This window comes from Rhipicephalus sanguineus, chromosome 9 (assembly GCF_013339695.2).
Source record: "Rhipicephalus sanguineus isolate Rsan-2018 chromosome 9, BIME_Rsan_1.4, whole genome shotgun sequence".
Classification (NCBI taxonomy): Eukaryota; Metazoa; Arthropoda; class Arachnida; order Ixodida; family Ixodidae; genus Rhipicephalus; species Rhipicephalus sanguineus.
Genome location: NC_051184.2, coordinates 20,621,525 through 20,639,629, shown reverse-complemented (window position 1 = coordinate 20,639,629; position 18,105 = coordinate 20,621,525). Strand labels below are relative to the sequence as shown.

Genomic DNA, 18,105 nt, shown 5'->3' with positions numbered 1-18,105 from the left:
TTAATGTGCGTCGAGATGAAGTCCTTTCTCGATTACGGTGCACGAAGGGCATTAGGTCGTCCTCCTTAACCAATAGATGGGGCTACCGTCCAAAGCGCGTTTTGTTATGTTGGTTTTTTTACCTTTCCGGCATGTCTGGCCTGGCCGCCGCCCCGTGCCCTCTCGTACTTTCTCTCCTCTTCGCCTCGCCCAGGTCAGGGCGGTATGCGGTATTCGCAATGTGAAAAACGAAGCGATCTTTCGGTTGCGTCGCTCACGTTAGCGCCAACATTGTAACAAGAAGTAAATCGTTGGAAACGCGAACACTCGTATGACGTTCGGCATGACCGCACGGCCAATGCCTTTCGATATACATTTGTTTTTTTCACACCCGTCGACCAGAAACTGTTTACTAGTGATTTAAGGCCCGATTCGAACTTGAACCAGTTCTTTCTGCAATGTGATAAAAAGATCCCTCGGGGAACTGCGCTAACGCTGAATCGTACCCGACATTCATTTATACACGTAGTAAACGTGTGCGCGAACGTACAAGACGCGTGTAGCACTACGCGCTCTGCGGCACGTCAAGGCACGAGCCAAGGACGTCATGAGGACGTAGCAGAGCTTGTAGGGCGGGCCTTGACTCTGTTCACGCGTTGACCCGATGATGACGCCGCCGACGCCGCTGGGTTGGGCCAGGCTGGACTGGCGGGCGAGCAAGCCAAGCAAGCGTCGCGAACGCCCTCTAGCCGCTGGCACGCGCGACATCGACTGCAAAGCAAACTGCGTTGCTCCGTTTTGGTTTTGCTTCCGGTGACTCATTGGTGGGGGGCGATCAAGTTATCCGGCCGTGCTTTGGGAGCTGCCCACGTGCAATATGACAATGGTCAGCGAACTCGCGCATTTGTAAGCCTGTCGTCAGCGTTAAGTGTTCTCCTGAAACGCCAAACAACAGCGGGTGTTGCCGATGGCTGCCAGCTGCAAAATCGAAACCGCTGATCACGTCGCGGGTAAGAAAAGCGAAACTATGCGTGCGAATTAAAGCGTCACTGGTGTTTAAGTGCCTTAATTCTTTCGTTTTTCAGTCGCCGTGCCGGTGTCGAGCATCTGCAAGTACGTGAACAAAGCGTGCGAGAGATCGAGCTGTTTGCGCGACGGGGAGGCGGCGTATGAAGCCGGAGACGTTATCGAGTGCTCGGTGGAGGCAATCCGTGGTGACCGCGTCAGCATCGATGCCCGAGTGCTACACCCCAGCGGCCCCCTGAGCCCACCGCACAGGGTTGCGGTGACGCTCGAACAAAATGATGTGACAGAGGCCCTTTGCACTTGTAAAGCAGGGTGAGACGTAACGTAAAAACAGCCTTCGAATCACCAACTCTCACTGAAACCTGAAATCAATTAACACCATTATATGAGATTCACGTACAACCAGGAAATCAGATCGCACAAGTTTGGTGTTTGTGGCGGTACTATAGCTGTGCTGTAATTTGGGAGTAATTGAATTCCGATGGAGGGTTATCTTCATTTTTGGTCCCGATGTGTAACTATGTCGCAGCGCAATTCACAAGATTGGCGTTTGGGCGTGCCTTTGCATGCCCAAATGTTGAAGCTTATTGGTTTCGCGCACGAAAATAGCTGATAATCTAATTAGCTGATGCTCAAAGTACAGATTCACTAAATATGTGGCCTACAGGCTGGTCCAACCAGCTCATCACGCCATCAACTATTTTTGCCTTTCGTTAAGCAGGACGTCTGCAAGAGCTAACTACCTTTGGACCATATTCAGCATGAGTAATTTAATTAAGTATGCCAGCCTTTTGCTTTAAATTTGTTTTTATTCCTCGCAAATTGCAGGAGGGCAAGAGAACTCTGAGCAAAAAGCCACAAAATGTAGCCGGAGAAGTTTCTGAGGACTAAAAATAAATAACATTTAGCATTGGGCAAGAAACAGTACTGTAGCTAATTATAACGTACGTAACAAAGAAACTGCTCATGGAGGCACAGTATAGCATTATTAAAAAACGCAGTAGACAGCAAAAGATAGAATGACAAGTATTACGTGTAAAAAATAAGCTAAGCATTGATTGTAATGTCTAAATATATTATAACTAACATCTACAAAGCCGGTAGGTTTTCGTGCACTATTGATATCAGTCAGTTAAGTATACATTATGGTTATGAAGATGACATTAGTATTTGTTTTTCCTAATGGCACTGAACACGGCTCTGTCAGCATAGTTGGTCCTTGTGCACTGACCCAACCATTCATCAGCGCTTTGTGTTGAGACACATTTGTGAAGGGGTTTTAGCTTATTAGTAATTGAACTTACAAGTTTAGAAACACACTGTGAGGAAAATCTAAGGCAATAGAGCCGTCAATGCTAGTACGTCCTATCAGTTCATAATGTGTACTTTGGGAAAAAGTCTATGTGTACATTCTGTAAGGAACACCAGCAATTGGTCTTAATTATGCTATTTTATTCATAACAAGCTTACAAGGTCTGTCCAGAAAGTAGCAGGACTGAATTAAAAAAAAAAATTATTCCCAACTCTGACACATCGACCTAAAGGGACACTAAAGAGAAACAATGAATCGGTGTAGATCAATAAATTGTGCTCTGAGAACTCTAATGTCGTTAATTTCGCCATCATAGGTTTATTAATAGAGGAGAAAAACAAGTTCAAAATCTCATTTTTAAATTTCGCGCCGAAATCTCCCAGCGTGACGTCACGGATTTCAAAGTGTATTTTTGTATTTTGGCGCCTTTGGCTCAACAAGGTTACCCCAAACTTGGTATGTCAAGTCTATGGCCCCCTCAGAGGACTATGTGCTTCATTTTTACCGATTAGGAACTACGTAGTCCCTAGTAGGCGCCGTCAAAACATGTGACGTCACGGCGAATGGTGCGGAAACTTCACGGTGGCGTCGCCACCCACATTTTGATTATGCGCGTTTTCTCACTTATTAAGCGTCTTCTCGCCGCAAGCGTGGTGTTTTTGGTATCGTGAAAGAATCCTTTACTAATATTAGGAAAATCGTTTTGCTCTTTAGTGTCCCTTTAAGTTTTCGAAATAGGCCCCTTCTGCATCAACACAGCGTTTACAGCGACTCTGCCAATCATTGAAGACTTCCTGGAATGCAAAAATTTGAATGCTCTTCAGTTCCCTCGTTACGACCTCCTGAATGGCCTGGACCGAGCCGTGCTGCCATCCTCTCGTGACCCTTTTCATTCATTTAAGAGGAAGAAGTCTGAGAGAGAGAGAGAGGTAATGCGGAAAGGCAGGGAGGTTAACCAGAAAACATATCTGGTTTGCTACCCTGCACTGGGGAAGGGGTAAGGGGAGACAGAAAAGTAAGAAAGAAAGGAATGGGATAGGGAGGGAGGGCAGCACAAACACACACACACACAGAAGTGTCAACGAGGCGGGTTGCTCGCAGAAACTTCATCAGCGTCTTCGTTGCTTTCTGGCGTGAAGCTCGATCTTTCCGACATTGCAAGATTGACTTGCTCAGAAAGCGGCTAGTCGTCGAGGCGAGCCAACACTGATGAGAGGGACTGTCTCTCAGAGCTGTACTGAGGGCACTGACATAAAATATGTTCAATGGTTTCGTCAGTACCACAATGGTCACATGCAGCACTGTCTGTCATTCCGATGTGGCAAGCAAAGGCGTTCGTAAAAGACACCCCAAGCCACATGCGGCAGAGAAGGGTCGTCTCGGATCGGGGTAGGCGAGATGGAATAGTGAGTCGTAGGCATGGATCCAGGCGGTGAAGACGGGTGTGGAGAAAACCGGGCGTGTTCCACATAGACCTTGCGACATCATGCTCAAGCGTATTAATCTTTGCTGCTGCGTCGCTTCTTGATAGTGGGATAGGTTCCATCACTCCATTTTCATGAGCATTCTTAGCTGCATCGTCAGCATGCTCGTTACCGATGATGCAGCAGTGGCCTGGCAACCACTGAAAAGTTGCAGCATGTCCTTCGTCTATTAGTTGATGGTACAGTTGTCTTATTTCCAGCACCAATTGGTCTTGAGCCCCACGACATAGAGCAGTTCGAAGACATTGCAGAGCTGGTTTCAAGTCAGTAAAAATGCTCCATTTTTGTGGTGCTTCTCGATAAATCCTGCGGAGTGCGCTGCGGAGTGCCGAGAGCTCCACGGCTGTCGATGTTGTCTTGTGTGACGTTCGAAACTGGATGTTTTCGGCTCTTGCTGGGAAGATCACAGCTCCTGCAGATCCTCCAACAGTTGTCGAGCCATCCGTGTAAAGTTTAACATGATCTTTGTATTCTTCGTGCAGCATGAGTAGAGTCATCTGCTTCAAAGCTGGCGACGAGAGCTCCGCCTTCTTGCGATTACCACGCTGCACATCAACAGCCGCAACCATCGCAATTTGCCAAAGATCATACAGCCACAGTGCACATTACATTAGAGGTGCTTAGAGTTCACATTAGGCACCTTGCTCCCGCCCCTGCCCACCACCTCGCTTCGCTTCCAGAAGATCGACCGAGTGCCTCCTTCTGTAATAGAATATTGACTTACCGAGAGTGCCTTCCAACAGCCTACACGCCTCCGCAACGGATTCTAACACCCCCTTGGAGAAGTCTGAGGGAGCAACATATGATTTATAGGGTGGCTGGGGAAGCTGTGTGATGCCATAATTGGTCACGAAGTCCATGACAGCAAAGGCGGTGTGGCTCGGCGCATTGTCGTGATGGAGTCTCCATGATCCAGCGATTTCTGGATGCACGCAGGCGACTCGTTTTCTGAGTCTTTTCAGTGCTTCCACGTAGGATGCAGCATTCACAGTCTGATCGGGTGGTACAAACTCTTTGTGAATCACTACTTTGCAGTAAAAAAAGATAATCAATTTCATTTTCGACTTGCTCACGCGGGCTTTTTTTGGTTGAGGTGAGGCAGAGCTGTGGCACTTTGTCGCGAGGTCGTACTCAAAAAGCCACGATTTGTCTTCGATGATAACATTGTGGAGAAAATTTGGATCGTCACGAACACAATCAGGAAGTTCTTGACAAATCACAAGACGTGATTTGGCCCCAATGTGGCACAAACTTTTCTCAATCCCAAGTTTTCGGTCACAATTTCGTGCACAGTAGTTTTTGGCAAGTTTAATTGTTCTGATATCATCCACACACTCCATCTGTGGTTAGGGTTCAAAAGATTTCGAACTTTCACTAAGTTTTCATCACTTTTTGGCGTCGAAAAGCGTCCCGACTGTTGCTCATCTTCAACTTGCTCTCTTCCCACCCGAAACAAGTCCAACTGAAAACACTTGATCGACCCATGGCATCACTCCCATAAGCAGTCTTGGTCATGTCATGGGTCTCATGCACAGTTTTACCCATTTTAAAGCAGAACTTCACTGCGTAATGCTGCCCTAACAAACGATTCATTGTGGAGATGACAAGGCAGCTCGAAAGGGGCTCACCATAAACTCGATCTACACTCCGTGAAGGCTTGGAGACGACTGGTGCACTGGTATCTAAGTCCTCCCACCACCCAACCAGCTTAGTAACATCCTCCTTTGCGATGTTTTGGTGGGAAAAAAAATCTGACCTACTAGTTTGCGGACAAACCCTGTATGATGTAGGTTTTAAAAACACTGGGTTGTTCACCCCTTGAAAAGTGTCGGTGCGACGCCTTTGTGAAGGTTGTTTTACATTTATAGCGCGTTAATACCAGACGGCCTTGAAAAGCACAGTCAGAGACCCTTGTGAAGGTTGCCTTACATTTCCAGAAAGATATGTAACCTTTTGAGTGTTGTTTGCACAATAAGGTGAGTTCTGAGAAGAAACCAGCACATTTATGACTGTGAAACGATCAATGCCTTGTAAGTTCAGTGCCTGGTGTGGGCCATTTAAAGCAAACTTTATACTAAGTACACCACACACTACAGCCTATCTCGTTATAATGTAAAAGTGTGATACGAGATTATTCCCATGGCAACTTGTCACTTAAACACTAAGGGCCCATAAAGTGTCTTAGGGTGCGAAAAGCAAGTGATGGGAACCATGTTGTACAATCATAACTGTGTAGGTTGTAAAAACTACTTCAGGTCAAAACTTTTAGTGACAGGCTATGTTCTCAGCATAAGTGTGGATCCAGCCTTTTAGAAAACCTTGTGCACTTTTGTCTGCAGTAGTACATATCACCTTAGTCAGACTTTAATCGCTTGGTCATCTCCCGTCTCCAACCCCAAAACTGTTGGGAGGTACTTTTAGGAGTTCTTGGACAACATTTCTTTCTTTTGGGTTAGATGAAGGTTCTTTATCTCAAGACCTCGTAAAGAAATACTAACAAGCTTTGGAGTGCTCTAAATGATTTGCTATAATACCTTTTTTATAAAACTTACAGTTCCATTTCCGAGGAGGTGCATGTGCGTCATGATATCACGACACAGAACGTGGTCAGAGGGCATCAAATTGTCACGTAGTTTCTTGCTCTCAGCCATTTGCTCATGTGTCAGCTATGCTTCTACATAGAACCGCGGGACGAGTAGCCGCATAATGAAAATCACGATGGTACCACTCACATTACTCGAGTAAAACATTAAGCAGAACCTCCTTGAATGAAAGCTATGATATGTGTAGCATTATATGATGGTCGGCGTGGTGTTTGCATTGTTGCTATATAATTAAAGTGAATGTACGCATATATACATTAATGTGCATTGTCTTGTCAACAATACATGCACAAATATTCGTTTTGACCGTGTTTTCTCTTGTGGGTGTCGGGTTTAAAGGTGTTGTCTGTCTTCGCATGGAACTTTTCTACTGTTTTGCCATAAAAATGCTACACATTATAAGTTGTTTGTGGCCATGTAGTGTTCATTCTACATGCTGTGTTTTGGTTACTCAACTTTAGTGCTCACTTTCATTTTTCTGCAGCAGCTACAAGTGCGGGCACGTGGTGGCCGTACTGCTGCACCTGCACGCACGACAACTGCTGGCCCAGCCATCAGTGCAGTGCCAAGGGCCACATGTGTCAGTGAAGAAAGAAGAACAGAACAAGAGAAACGAGTCTAAAGAAACCTTGGATCTTCCTCGCATTGACAAGGTGTGTATTTATAACTTCATGTATAGTGAAGATGTGACACGGTCTATTGGAGATTCAGAGCAACGAAGAAAAGGAAGATTTCTCGGAGCTCCTGGTGCATGCCTCTTGTTCTTCTTTTTGGGTTTTTGCTGTTCTAATAAACACCGTCATGGTGTAGACGGGTCTCCGACTACTGTCACGTCTAAAACGGTCGATTCAAGAGCTGTTTTGTAACGATTCGTATGCGCTGAGCTCTGAGCACAGAGCTGCATGTAGTCCAAGCTTTCTGCGAATGCTGCTTTGGGCAAACCTCTTTATGTTCTGAAGTGAGGGACAGCGCATACAACACGGACAAAGACAGAACGACACTTTAGACCATGCAACACTACTAGCCCAACGTCGTTTTCTTTTGCTTTTTATGGTGCCATTGGGATTGGCACTCCTCTCTTAGCTGTAGCGTGGGACAGCACATTTGAAAGCTGACTGCAATGAAATTTCGAATCGCAACTTTAAACGGCTTCCACATTTGCTGGTGCTGTGCGACACTGTCCCAGACTGGTCACCCTTTTCCAATTGAAGTTCTAGACCAGGCACAGAAGGAGGTTGAGTGCTACTGCCACAGGAAAAGTTTTGTCATGTGTCACAGTGCTATCACAGTTACATTGCAGTTGCACCGTGGCAGAAGTTCGGGGGAAGACGCAGGCTTCTTCAGGTGATCACAAATCGCTGAACAGGGAATTCAGTAAAGTTCAAAGTTGGGCAAGTTGGTTACAGTTCATTTAACATGCGATGCAGTGCAGGGAGACTAGCTGAAAGGGCAGCTAGTTGCGAGTGCAGCAGTTGTCCTATCGAATCGTTCCTTCCTTTTGTGCCTGTCTCTGTGCTCTGCTCCACATGTTAAATTGAACAGGGAATGTCGCTGGAGTCTAGAAAAAAGGAAGAAGCCGTAGTGGGAAAGGTGATGTGTCTGGGCCAATGACAGTAGCACCAGAGACTGTAAGAGCTACATTCAGCTGGGCTCTCAATTTTGCTGCAGAGCCCAGTGACACGTTAGCGAAACATATTTGACTTCGTGACTTGGTAAGGTGGTTGCACATTGTGCTTTTTAGTACAAGAAAGGTGCCTGTCAGAAAGAGCTGACTGTTTTATCGCTAAAGCAGTGCTCATTCTGTCTGCTTCCTAGTGTGCGTTTCTGCTGCTTTTTATTTATTTATGATTTTTTTTTGTAGACTGCTCGAACCTAGCCTATCTCTCAGCCTTAAAGAATAGACAGCCCTTAAAGGGACACTAAAGGCAAATAACAATTTATGTCAGAGTGAAAGCCCAATGTATGACAACTTCTAAAACGGCAATATTATCAACAGCAGTGCCCTACTTACCGAGAAATTAAGCTAAATGTATCACATGGTGAGCGCCACGAGTGGGACATTTTCGAAGTGATCCCGATGACGTAGGGAAGTCGGCCTACAATAAATCACTAGTAATCAAACTAGCAGCAGTAAAAAAAGAACATTCCGAGCAACAAAAGACGTAATAAAATGCTGTTTGTTCGTTTCCGATTGATTCATGGAAAACAAAACCTCCGTGGCGTTGCCATGGGGAACGGCGCGCGTGGTTCAAACATGGTTCAAAGGTTCCGTTTTCGCCGAACTGTGCCTCGCCCGTCTCAGTGGTAGTTTCGGGATCGCGTACTGCCGTGCGTGTTTTGCGCGCTCGTGTAAGTCGCTCTGACAGAAAGTTCGACAAAATGCCGCATGCGTGTGATATTGCCGGATGCCCGAATGGTGCACAACGCCAGTGCTGCAGCAAGGAAACCGGTGTGTCTTTTCACTGGGTGCCGCGGAATGAACCCTTACGCTCGAAGTGGTGCCATTGCGCCAGTGTGCTAAACATTCAAAACCTCCGCGTGTGTGCTCGCTGCACTTTCGTACTGAGGATTACGAGACCAACCGCAACTTGGTGACGGCTTTGAATGTGCCCATCCGAGCAAGTCTTTGCCGCAGCGCCGTTGTTGCTACTGTGGGTCCCGCTACTTCCGCTCGGCTGCTACTAGTGTCGGCGGCCGCGCAGTAAAAGCGGGCAACGTTGGGCACGGCAGCAGTGACGTATGAGAGTCGTATTTTCAGGCGGGAGATTTGAAGCGCGCTAACGCGATGCGGACCACTAAAAACGTGATTTTATTTCAAAATAAGCACTTCCTTGGCACAAAAGCAGCACTACGAGGTTTCTGGACCGCTATTTCAGCAGTCAACGTCGACTTAATATTTGCCTTTAGTGTCCCTTTAAGAATAACAGCCAATGAAATATTGTGTCTCGTGATGACTGAAGCAAGCACTGTTTTCCTTGTTAAAATAGGATCTGTATTTCTAAGTCGTTGCATTCAGTTTCGAAAACATCGCGCTTGGTGTCCCACATTGCGAAAATATGAAAAGTAAGATCCCTTGTCTACCATATGACATTTCAATAGTGTATGTGGCTGCTGTGCCTTTATCTAATATCGAAGTGCAATCCATTTTTTTCTATTGCCACATTATGTTGTGTAACATACAATGCTGACCTAAATCTTTGAAGTATAAAAGGTAGCGCTGCTTTCGTGTGATGCAAGGAGACAATTCTAATTAGTAGTCCTCATCGTGATGGCGATAAGCCCTGCCATTGTCCATGGAAACATTGTGGTTAGGTGCTTGTTTGTGCAAATTTAGGCTTAGTTCTCATGGATAAGCTAGAAGGTACAGTTCCAAATGGCCAAGGTGAATTGACAATATGCTTTTGAATGTGGACACAATGAAATTGCACGCGATGCTATTGGGAATTCACGTGCTAAGCATGGATGCGTTTACATGGCTTTGTCAGTTGACAGAATAAGGATGGTGTGCGAAAGTCATGATGTAGGCATGGGCATAAGGAGGGTGGTGTCCAATCGCACCACAGCGATGGTTCTCTCTGGTTGACAGATGCCAATCTTCATGTACCGAAATCAATTTGACGGCCGTAAACACTTCGTAGACACCATGTTTTAGACACCACCTTTTAGGTGGAAACAAGCTACAGATACTTCGGAACGTTCTTTACAGCAGTGCATACTTCTTGCAGCAGCCGTTTATTTCCAAAAGTGGCTGGGAAAGTGAAAACTTCAATGCTTAAGAATCTTCAACTCACTTTTATCAAAGCCAACTATCGTTCTACTTTCTTAATTTGTGAGGAACACTATAGGCATCGCTTTTACTTCTCAGTGATACTGGAGTCTGGACTCCTACATTTGCAGGGATAGCTCAAATAGAAAAAATTATGCTCACAGAATTTTCACGCTCTTTTAAAAGTAATCGCTTCAAGTATAGACGCTTCCGAGAATGAGCTTTTCATTGCACCATAACATTTTTGTCCCTAGTGAAATTGGTTGTCAGTCTCCATAACATTGCATACCATTGTAACCAGCATGTGCCTATTGTCGATCAGCCATGTTTTTGATGCGAAGCAGCTTTTGCTTGGGGCTGTGTCTGGCGGCAGTGGTGGCGTCCGCACTCCACTGCGCATGCGCCTACTCTCTCTCCCACTCTCCTCCTTTACGCAGTTATTCGGTCGCCTTCTCTCCTCTCCTCCCCCGCGCTGCAGCCATGGTGCAGCCAAATACAGCCTGCAACCCACTCTCTCCTCTCCCTCCCCCATTTCATGTGTATATAAGCGCATGCGCTCGGTCGGCTTCCGTCATTCTCGCTTCGCTCCCGTTCAGATGAGTTGTAACGTCAACGTGGGTGTCACTCCTTCACTTGGCACTAACGGAAAGCAACGCACAAACACAGCGTAGTGATAGCACAAACACTAAATACAACCTCACACACTAACGGAAATGCCGAGTGAACGTAACGGAATCTTGGTGTGCACCCCCAGTGCTGCTTTGCATCCCCTCATGGTTCCCTTGAGTGGGAGATGGTGTAATTTTTTTCCAGCACCTCTTAAGTATCAAGGTCTTTTGATCCTCATAGAAGGCAGGTAGCACTGGCGTAAATCATGGGGGGGGGGGGGGGGTGTCAAGGAGATCCTGACCGCCGTGTGTTCAGGCTGGGGGGACACCCCTTGCAAGTGTCCTCCCCCCCCCTTCAGATGCACACCTTGAAATTTATCTTACAAACATCAGATTTAGATTGCTTGACTGTGAAGTATAGCGCACTATCCGTAAAACCAACTCTAAAATTCGAAGCTCTTCCAAAGAGCAGAAACGAAGTAGTAAAGTGAAAGCTACCTTTTGTTTCAAAAGGCACTGTAGAGTACAAGCTTTCTAAAATTCTACGGGTGGACGTGCTGCAAAATTTTTTATTATGCTGGGCTTTAAATTCAAAGTAAATGAAGAATGCCCAATCAACTACCATTGTTTATGTCGATGATTTGATGGAAGCCATTGACGATGAAATATGAATCTGATGGCTTGACTATGATCTTTTTATTAAAAAGAAATAATGCCCATTTCCTAAATAGTATTTAGAAGTGCAACTAAAATTTTTGTATGATTAAAAGTAAAACGTATATATAAAAACAAAATGGCTGCCATGGTCAGGTATGTCCCCCCTTGTGAATTTTCTCGATTTACGACACTGGCAGGTGTTAAACTGGTTCACTGTCGATGGCATTCTGCTGCTGGGCACGAGGTCACAGATTCTGTACGTGGCTGTTGATGACCACATTTTAATGCAAAAACACTGCACATTTGGATTTAGGTGCAGATGCATAACCACGCGGTGATGAGTGAGGAAGGAGAGGAAAGAACGAACCTCTGCACTAACTTGTGTTGCATCACGTGAACGTATTTTATGTGACGATACTCGCATTACCAGCAAATTGTCACAGAGAGCCCGAGGAGCCACTAGACGCATCATATTGATGACAATGTCACGAGATACTGCCTGCTGAGACGAACATTCCTGGTTATTTTGAAACTAAATTTGTTTGTCGCAACAGTCGGTCGCCAATAATGCTCGGTCAGACGTGGCAGATTGTTGCAGATGGAAGCTCTTTTTGTCGGGCAACCCTGTGCCTTCAAAAGAAAACAACAACTTAGCTCCAGTGGTTGCAAGTGCTGATCACATGGCCATAAATCACTAGATCGAATGAATTATTCAACAATCGACCGTCTATTCACAAATCATCATTGTGTGTTCTGGAATGTTACGATGACTTGATAGAGAGAAAGAATTATGGAACAATTTGAGAACGTGCTGCATGCATTGCATACTTGTACTATTAGCCTGTCATGCTGTCTGCTGCACTCGTGACATGATAGCAATTTGAGAACGTTTGCTTGTTTTGTGCGAAAGTGAAAGCATGATAAAAGAGATAACGTGTGCAGTCTCATAAAGCAAGGTCGCAAAAATAATATGTATGCATTGAAAGCTCTCTTTGCATATAGACATACATGCCTTGGTACGTATGTCACCGTCATTGCTCTCTAGGCCAGAGTAATGCGACAATCCTATTGCAATATTATTTTTCTTTCCCTCTTAGTTGTTGGACTGGTGCTCTGGCTGCTTAATTGCCAGAGTTAGCTGCTCATAGCCAGTCAATATTAAGAAAAAAGTACAGAGCCAATTGAAAGGAATTGCTGATTGGCACTGATTTCAGGCTTCTCTCATTGGCTTCGTCAAGACCTGTCACCAGAATATGGTTCTAAAGGTATGCTAAAGAGAAAGAAGCTTTTTCTTACATATTAGTGAATTACTCTTTCACAATACCTGTCTGTCTCACGCCAGGCACACTGCGGTCTGACTTAGGCGGGACAGACAGGTCATTGTCAAGAACGCAGCAATATAAATGCAAAAAGGGCAACAAAGGTTTCTTGGTACCCACCGTGCACACTGCAGCTGTGTCCCATTCTTTGAGGGAGCCAGTATCCTGGCTAGGCGTCCTAATGATAGCACTAGAATTATCATCGAAGCTGCTGCAATTGCTGAAGGCGACTCGGTTACTAAGCCATCATATGGATTAAAGAGGTACTACTAACACGAAAATTTTCAGTTGTTTTTTTTTGCGTCAAATGAAAGACCAGGTCCTCAAGAGCCTAGAAAATGTACTGGTAAACGTGAGTGCACCCTGTAAAATCAATTACAACATGTTCTTAAAAGCTAGTTTCGGTTCCTACTGTACCCTGACGTCACGACACTTTATGAGCTTCTTGTCGCGTGCTCGCGCAAGATATTGCGACGTTTCCACAGCCGCTCCGCTGCGTGGCTCCGTTGGTGACGCACAAGTTTAATGTTTTTGGTGACGTGCAAGCGGCCATTTTTTATGTTTTGGTCAGGGTGTCGGAACGAAATGTTTTTCGTTTCGGTTTTAGGTCTGTTCCATTTTTGTCCCTGAACGAAAAAAAAATGTTCCGTAACAGTTCATAACAGTTTTTATTTGTATGCAAAAATTTAAAGTTATGATAAAAAACACTGGATTTGCGATATAGTTACTTGCGCTGCTCATAAGAAAGGACAGGGGTAAAACACGTTATTCCCACGTTCTTCAGAGCAGAAGTAACTATACCACGAATTCCTACCAACTAGCCACCAGTACCCTTAAGTCGTAGTAATTATTCTCTCAAAAGTCAGTTACGAATATTTTGACCTGGCACTATGCTTTGTGTCAAGCGAGTGAGCACAACCTCAGAAGCAGCATGTCATCGAGCATACTCTCTAATGTGCGAGACCGCTGTTTTGTAAGACAAACTTCAACGCCGAGAATGCCCTCTCCAGGTTGGCCTGCATGACAGGCACATGAAAGCCCACTTGCGTTAATATAAACGTCTCTGGTTGCCACTGTTTTTCATTTATTCGCACAATTTCAATACATCTTTACTTTGGAATTCCTGCCTGAGGTATGCGCTAATACTGTGCCCTGAGATATGCATTATTGCTCACGTTGCGTGACCTCTGTTGTTCCGGATGGCCAAGTTTTCCCGTGAACCCAAAAACGATACAAAAATTTTGGTTTCACTCTGGAACGAAATAATAGATAAAGTTTCGGTTACGTTTTCATTCCAGTCAAAAATAATGTTTTTTTCGTTTTTCGATTTCAGTTTTCGTTCTGTTCTGACACACTGGTTCTGGCGCCCGACATCATCACAACTAGCCATACTGGCGCGTGAAGTCATTAGAATTGACACTGTAGCCTGACTTCACGCTAGTGTCGATGTCAGTGGGTGCACCATGGGAAAATTGACTTTAATATCAAAATAAGATATCTTATTAGCATTTATTGAGCTTCACATTTGCTCAGAGCCGTCTCTGTATGCAGGAGATTTGTATGACAGAGTAAACTCAGCTTCGAAAATTGGCGTCAGTACCCCTTTAACCGATAAAGTGATGGCATTCTTGAGATAGCACATTCACCCTCATCCTTCTCAGGATGGTTGCGTTTCGTTTTTTTTTTTTTTAGTTTCGGTGCACACTTAAGTTGGCTATCGTGTGTTGGCTGGTGGCATTCATTACATTGTGTGCAGGGTTATATATGAATCCTTGAGGCAGGAATTATGATGGACTCTCTGTAAATTTGTCAGATTTACACAACTTTGTTGAAAGGTGCTTGACATTCTATTGCAAGAAAGAGGAGGTGGTAAAATGTTTATTTGTGCCTTTTTTCAGTAATTAATAATAATTAATGTGTATTTAAATAGCTATTTATCCTGAAGTCACTCATGTTCTATTTTTGCATAAAAATAATCAACTCTCAGGCTCGAAATGCGCAATCGATTTTCGATCATATTCCGAGGAAACAAAAAAAAAATTTGTGTGGCTTCCGGAACAGGGCACGTCGAGTGGCTCGTCAAACGTGGTGGTGTCCTTAGCAAAGTTATTCTGTGCAGCAATACACACAGCACAGTGACGTTAAATTAGTGCCAATTGTCCACTCGGGAAGCGTGCACAAATGTGCACATCGCATTTCAAGCCGTGACGTGCGACGAGCCTCTGCAGTTGATGTCTACAGTTGTACATATTGCCGCTGAAGTGGATATCTGTGTATCCACTAGAAGTCAGTGGTCATCTTCTTGGTTCTTTCTGTGCCCATGTCTTTGTCTGCACTGTACGCAAGTTCACAATACTAGTGGGCACCTGTAGGGTGACAGAGCTTTGATTAACATCTACTTGAATTAGTCTTGGAGCACTTACAAGCATAAACCTTTTCATGCAGCTCACGATTGACGATGCCCCAAGTGTGGCGGATATCTCAAGGAGGCCTCTCCGAAACCATTTGCACAAGTCCACCCCTCCAGTGCCCACGAAACATGCCCCTGAATGTAAGTAGTATTAGTGATAATTAAGATGTCTGACTTGAGTGATGAACTACGATTACGAAAAGCCCGCTACACTAGTTCTGTGCCAACCGGTCTCTCATTCGGCGAAACAATCAGAATTGAAGACTAGCTTGGGTAGCCAAGTCAACTTGGATCATTTGTGTTGGGATGTGTTGCGCCAGCAGTTGCAGAACCATGTGCTGTCAGGTGGTGTTGTTTCAGTGGATTGTGGCTGCATGCAGGATGTCAGATGCCTTCACATAGCACTGACTTGTAGAGTTCGATTCAGCGAGTTCTTTCGTAGGAGTTCTTTTGTAGGAGTATGCAAAAGGAAAAAGTGGCTGCACTTGATTTCCTGCCTTGTTCAAATGCGGATGAATTATTTAGCTTCTTAGTAGTACCGGCACTTACGAATCATGAGCAGTAATGACACCATGGGGAGTTGGTTTTGCACCTTCACAGATGTGGTGTCAATCCTGTCCCGTGCTTGGTGATATTCTAGTTTATAAATGCTATTTATGAATGTTTACCGTAAAAGCTATGCATCATTCAATTTCTCAAAAATGAATGCTTTGAATTAATCAAGATCTCGATCAAACACAAAGGCAGTAACCCATCTGTAATTCAGCTCTCGGGGTCAACTGAAATTGGATATCAGTGCTTATCTAGTTATGTATATATCCACTGTGAGGTCTGTTAAAACAGTGCTTCAGATTTTCCAAGTTCAACCAGCATGCCTGCATTTTTAAAAGGCTTTGAGAAGACTTTGACAAGGCTTGGAAGGCAACTGAAGCTTTATATCTCCAATGATATCTTTCTGGGACAATGCTTTTGTTGTTTACTACGGGGCTAAGTTAATGCAAATGGACAGGGTATGACAGATACCTGTAGACAGCTGGGAACAGTTCTCACAAGTGCCATTTCCTTGTCGTGGAAACATTAAATGCATTAAGGAGTTGGCTACTGGAAAAGCTGCAGTGTCAGTGAATGTCGACTGTTACAACGGGCTGCACTGGTGATGGTCATTCAACTTGTAATGCAACAGTAGTGATTGTGTGAGTCCATGTTTGGCAACAGTCATGCAGATAGTGCAGGTTCCAGTTTACATTGAGATGTTATGCTGAATTTATGTCACGTGGATTTGAGTGACCGTGTGACAGTCTCCAGGGGCGTAGCCAGAAATTTTTTTCAGGGGGGGTTCAACCATACTTTATGTATGTTCGTGCGTGCGTTTGTACGTGTGCATGCCTATATAAACAAGCAAAACTGAAAAATTTTGGGGGGGGGTTTGAACCCCCCCAACCCCCCCCCCCCTTGGCTACGCCCCTGACAGTCTCTGTTATTTCGCAGCCTTTTTGCTGTTTTTGTGGGCAAGTCGTCCACTCTCATCTGCTTGTCAGCTATAGTGTGAAAGAGAAATGCAATGAAGAATGGCTGCATGTTAAATGGTGTTGAAATTTCAGAGGCATAGGAAGGTTTTGGTGAGCTGGCACAAAACTGGGGTCAGTTGGAGATTTCTTGAAGAGTCCTTTTTCCTGCAGTGAGCATAAATTATGACATTGATGATGACAGTGTTATTTGCAATGGTGGTGGCAATTAGGTTCAGATAGAGATATGTTGAGGCAGGTTTCTGCAACAACGTTACTTAAATTTTTGCACATTTCATCGTTATTTTTCACTGCACTTCAGGTGTACAAAGGAGGCAACAATCAAAAGAAGAATCTCAACCCAGAGCTACACCAAACACACTGAAAGCTGCAATCCGTGCCATTGCAGACACGGCAAAGCAAGCCAAGAAAGAGCTGTCGGTGGAGCTCATATTCAAAAAACTCTGCGAGCAGCACTGTCACGAGGACGTTGAGACAATCGAACGTGCCACCAGAGAGCAGAGCGGCAGCGAGCTTTGGTTGGAGCATCGCGTCGGCATGATCACCGCATCAGTTGCATACAGCGTGTTTACACGCGTTAACACGATTCGGACAAAGGCTGGCCCTCACGACTTGCGGCCGTTACTCAGGCTGCTCATGAGGGAAACTCGCGTGATGACCGAGGACATGCAGAGAGGCATCACTCTTGAGCCAATTGCGAAAGAGGCATACAGAAACCAGAACACACATCACAAAGGCCTTCAACTTCACGACTGCGGCCTATCCATTCTTCGGGGCAAGCCGTTTATTGGCGCGAGTCCTGACGCCATCATCACGTGCAAGTGTTGCTCTCCGAGGCTGCTCGAGGTGAAGTGCCCGAGAAGTTTGGAAAGGTTCGTGGAGACTGAGGTCGTTTGTCACGGGGGCAGAATGCAGCTGAAGCAAAACAGCCGATATTTCTGTCAAACGCAGGTTCAGATGGGGGTCGTGGAGCTTCCTTCGACTGAAGTCTTTGTGTACGTAAGCAGCACGGAAAACATGACGCTGAGCGTCACTTTCTCGCAGGAATACTTCGGTGAGGTGGTCGAAAGGGCGACATTTTTTTTCAAGCGTTACGTATTGCCTCACATGCTTGAGTTGGCAGAGTAGAGGTGCTATTTTGCCGCTTGTGTTGCTTGTGTTTGTAGCTGAGAGCATACACTAGTTGATGAAAATGAGGCCGTACCTCAAGATCTGTGATAGGTAATAGTTTACGTAGTATACGTACATATTAGTATAGCTACGTATTTTTTGCATTGCGATGTTTTACACAAATCTTTTGTCACCTTGTCATGAAGACACGTACGGTAGTGAGTTTTTTACAGAGCCGGCATTTTTTAAAAGCACAATTTAAAGACTGTGTGCCATTCTACTCTAATTTCTTTTACTCAAGATTA

The 18,105-nt window shown here is 45.0% G+C and overlaps 1 protein-coding gene across 2 annotated transcripts; it reads left to right on the top strand.

The window, feature by feature from the left end:
* Positions 1–728: 728 nt before the first annotated feature.
* On the top strand, positions 729–17,830 carry LOC119404718 (uncharacterized). 2 transcript variants are annotated; one of them, XM_037671365.2, is made up of 5 exons: positions 729–989; positions 1,065–1,317; positions 6,892–7,057; positions 15,200–15,305; positions 16,992–17,830. In XM_037671365.2, the coding sequence occupies exons 1-5, from the start codon at positions 947–949 to the stop codon at positions 17,816–17,818; spliced, it is 1,395 nt and encodes a 464-aa protein (XP_037527293.1). In that variant the 5' UTR covers positions 729–946; the 3' UTR covers positions 17,819–17,830. The 2 variants fall into 2 exon arrangements, with proteins under 2 accessions (XP_037527293.1, XP_037527292.1); XM_037671364.2 differs by having other exon boundaries at positions 733–989; positions 6,889–7,057.
* Positions 17,831–18,105: the final 275 nt, after the last annotated feature.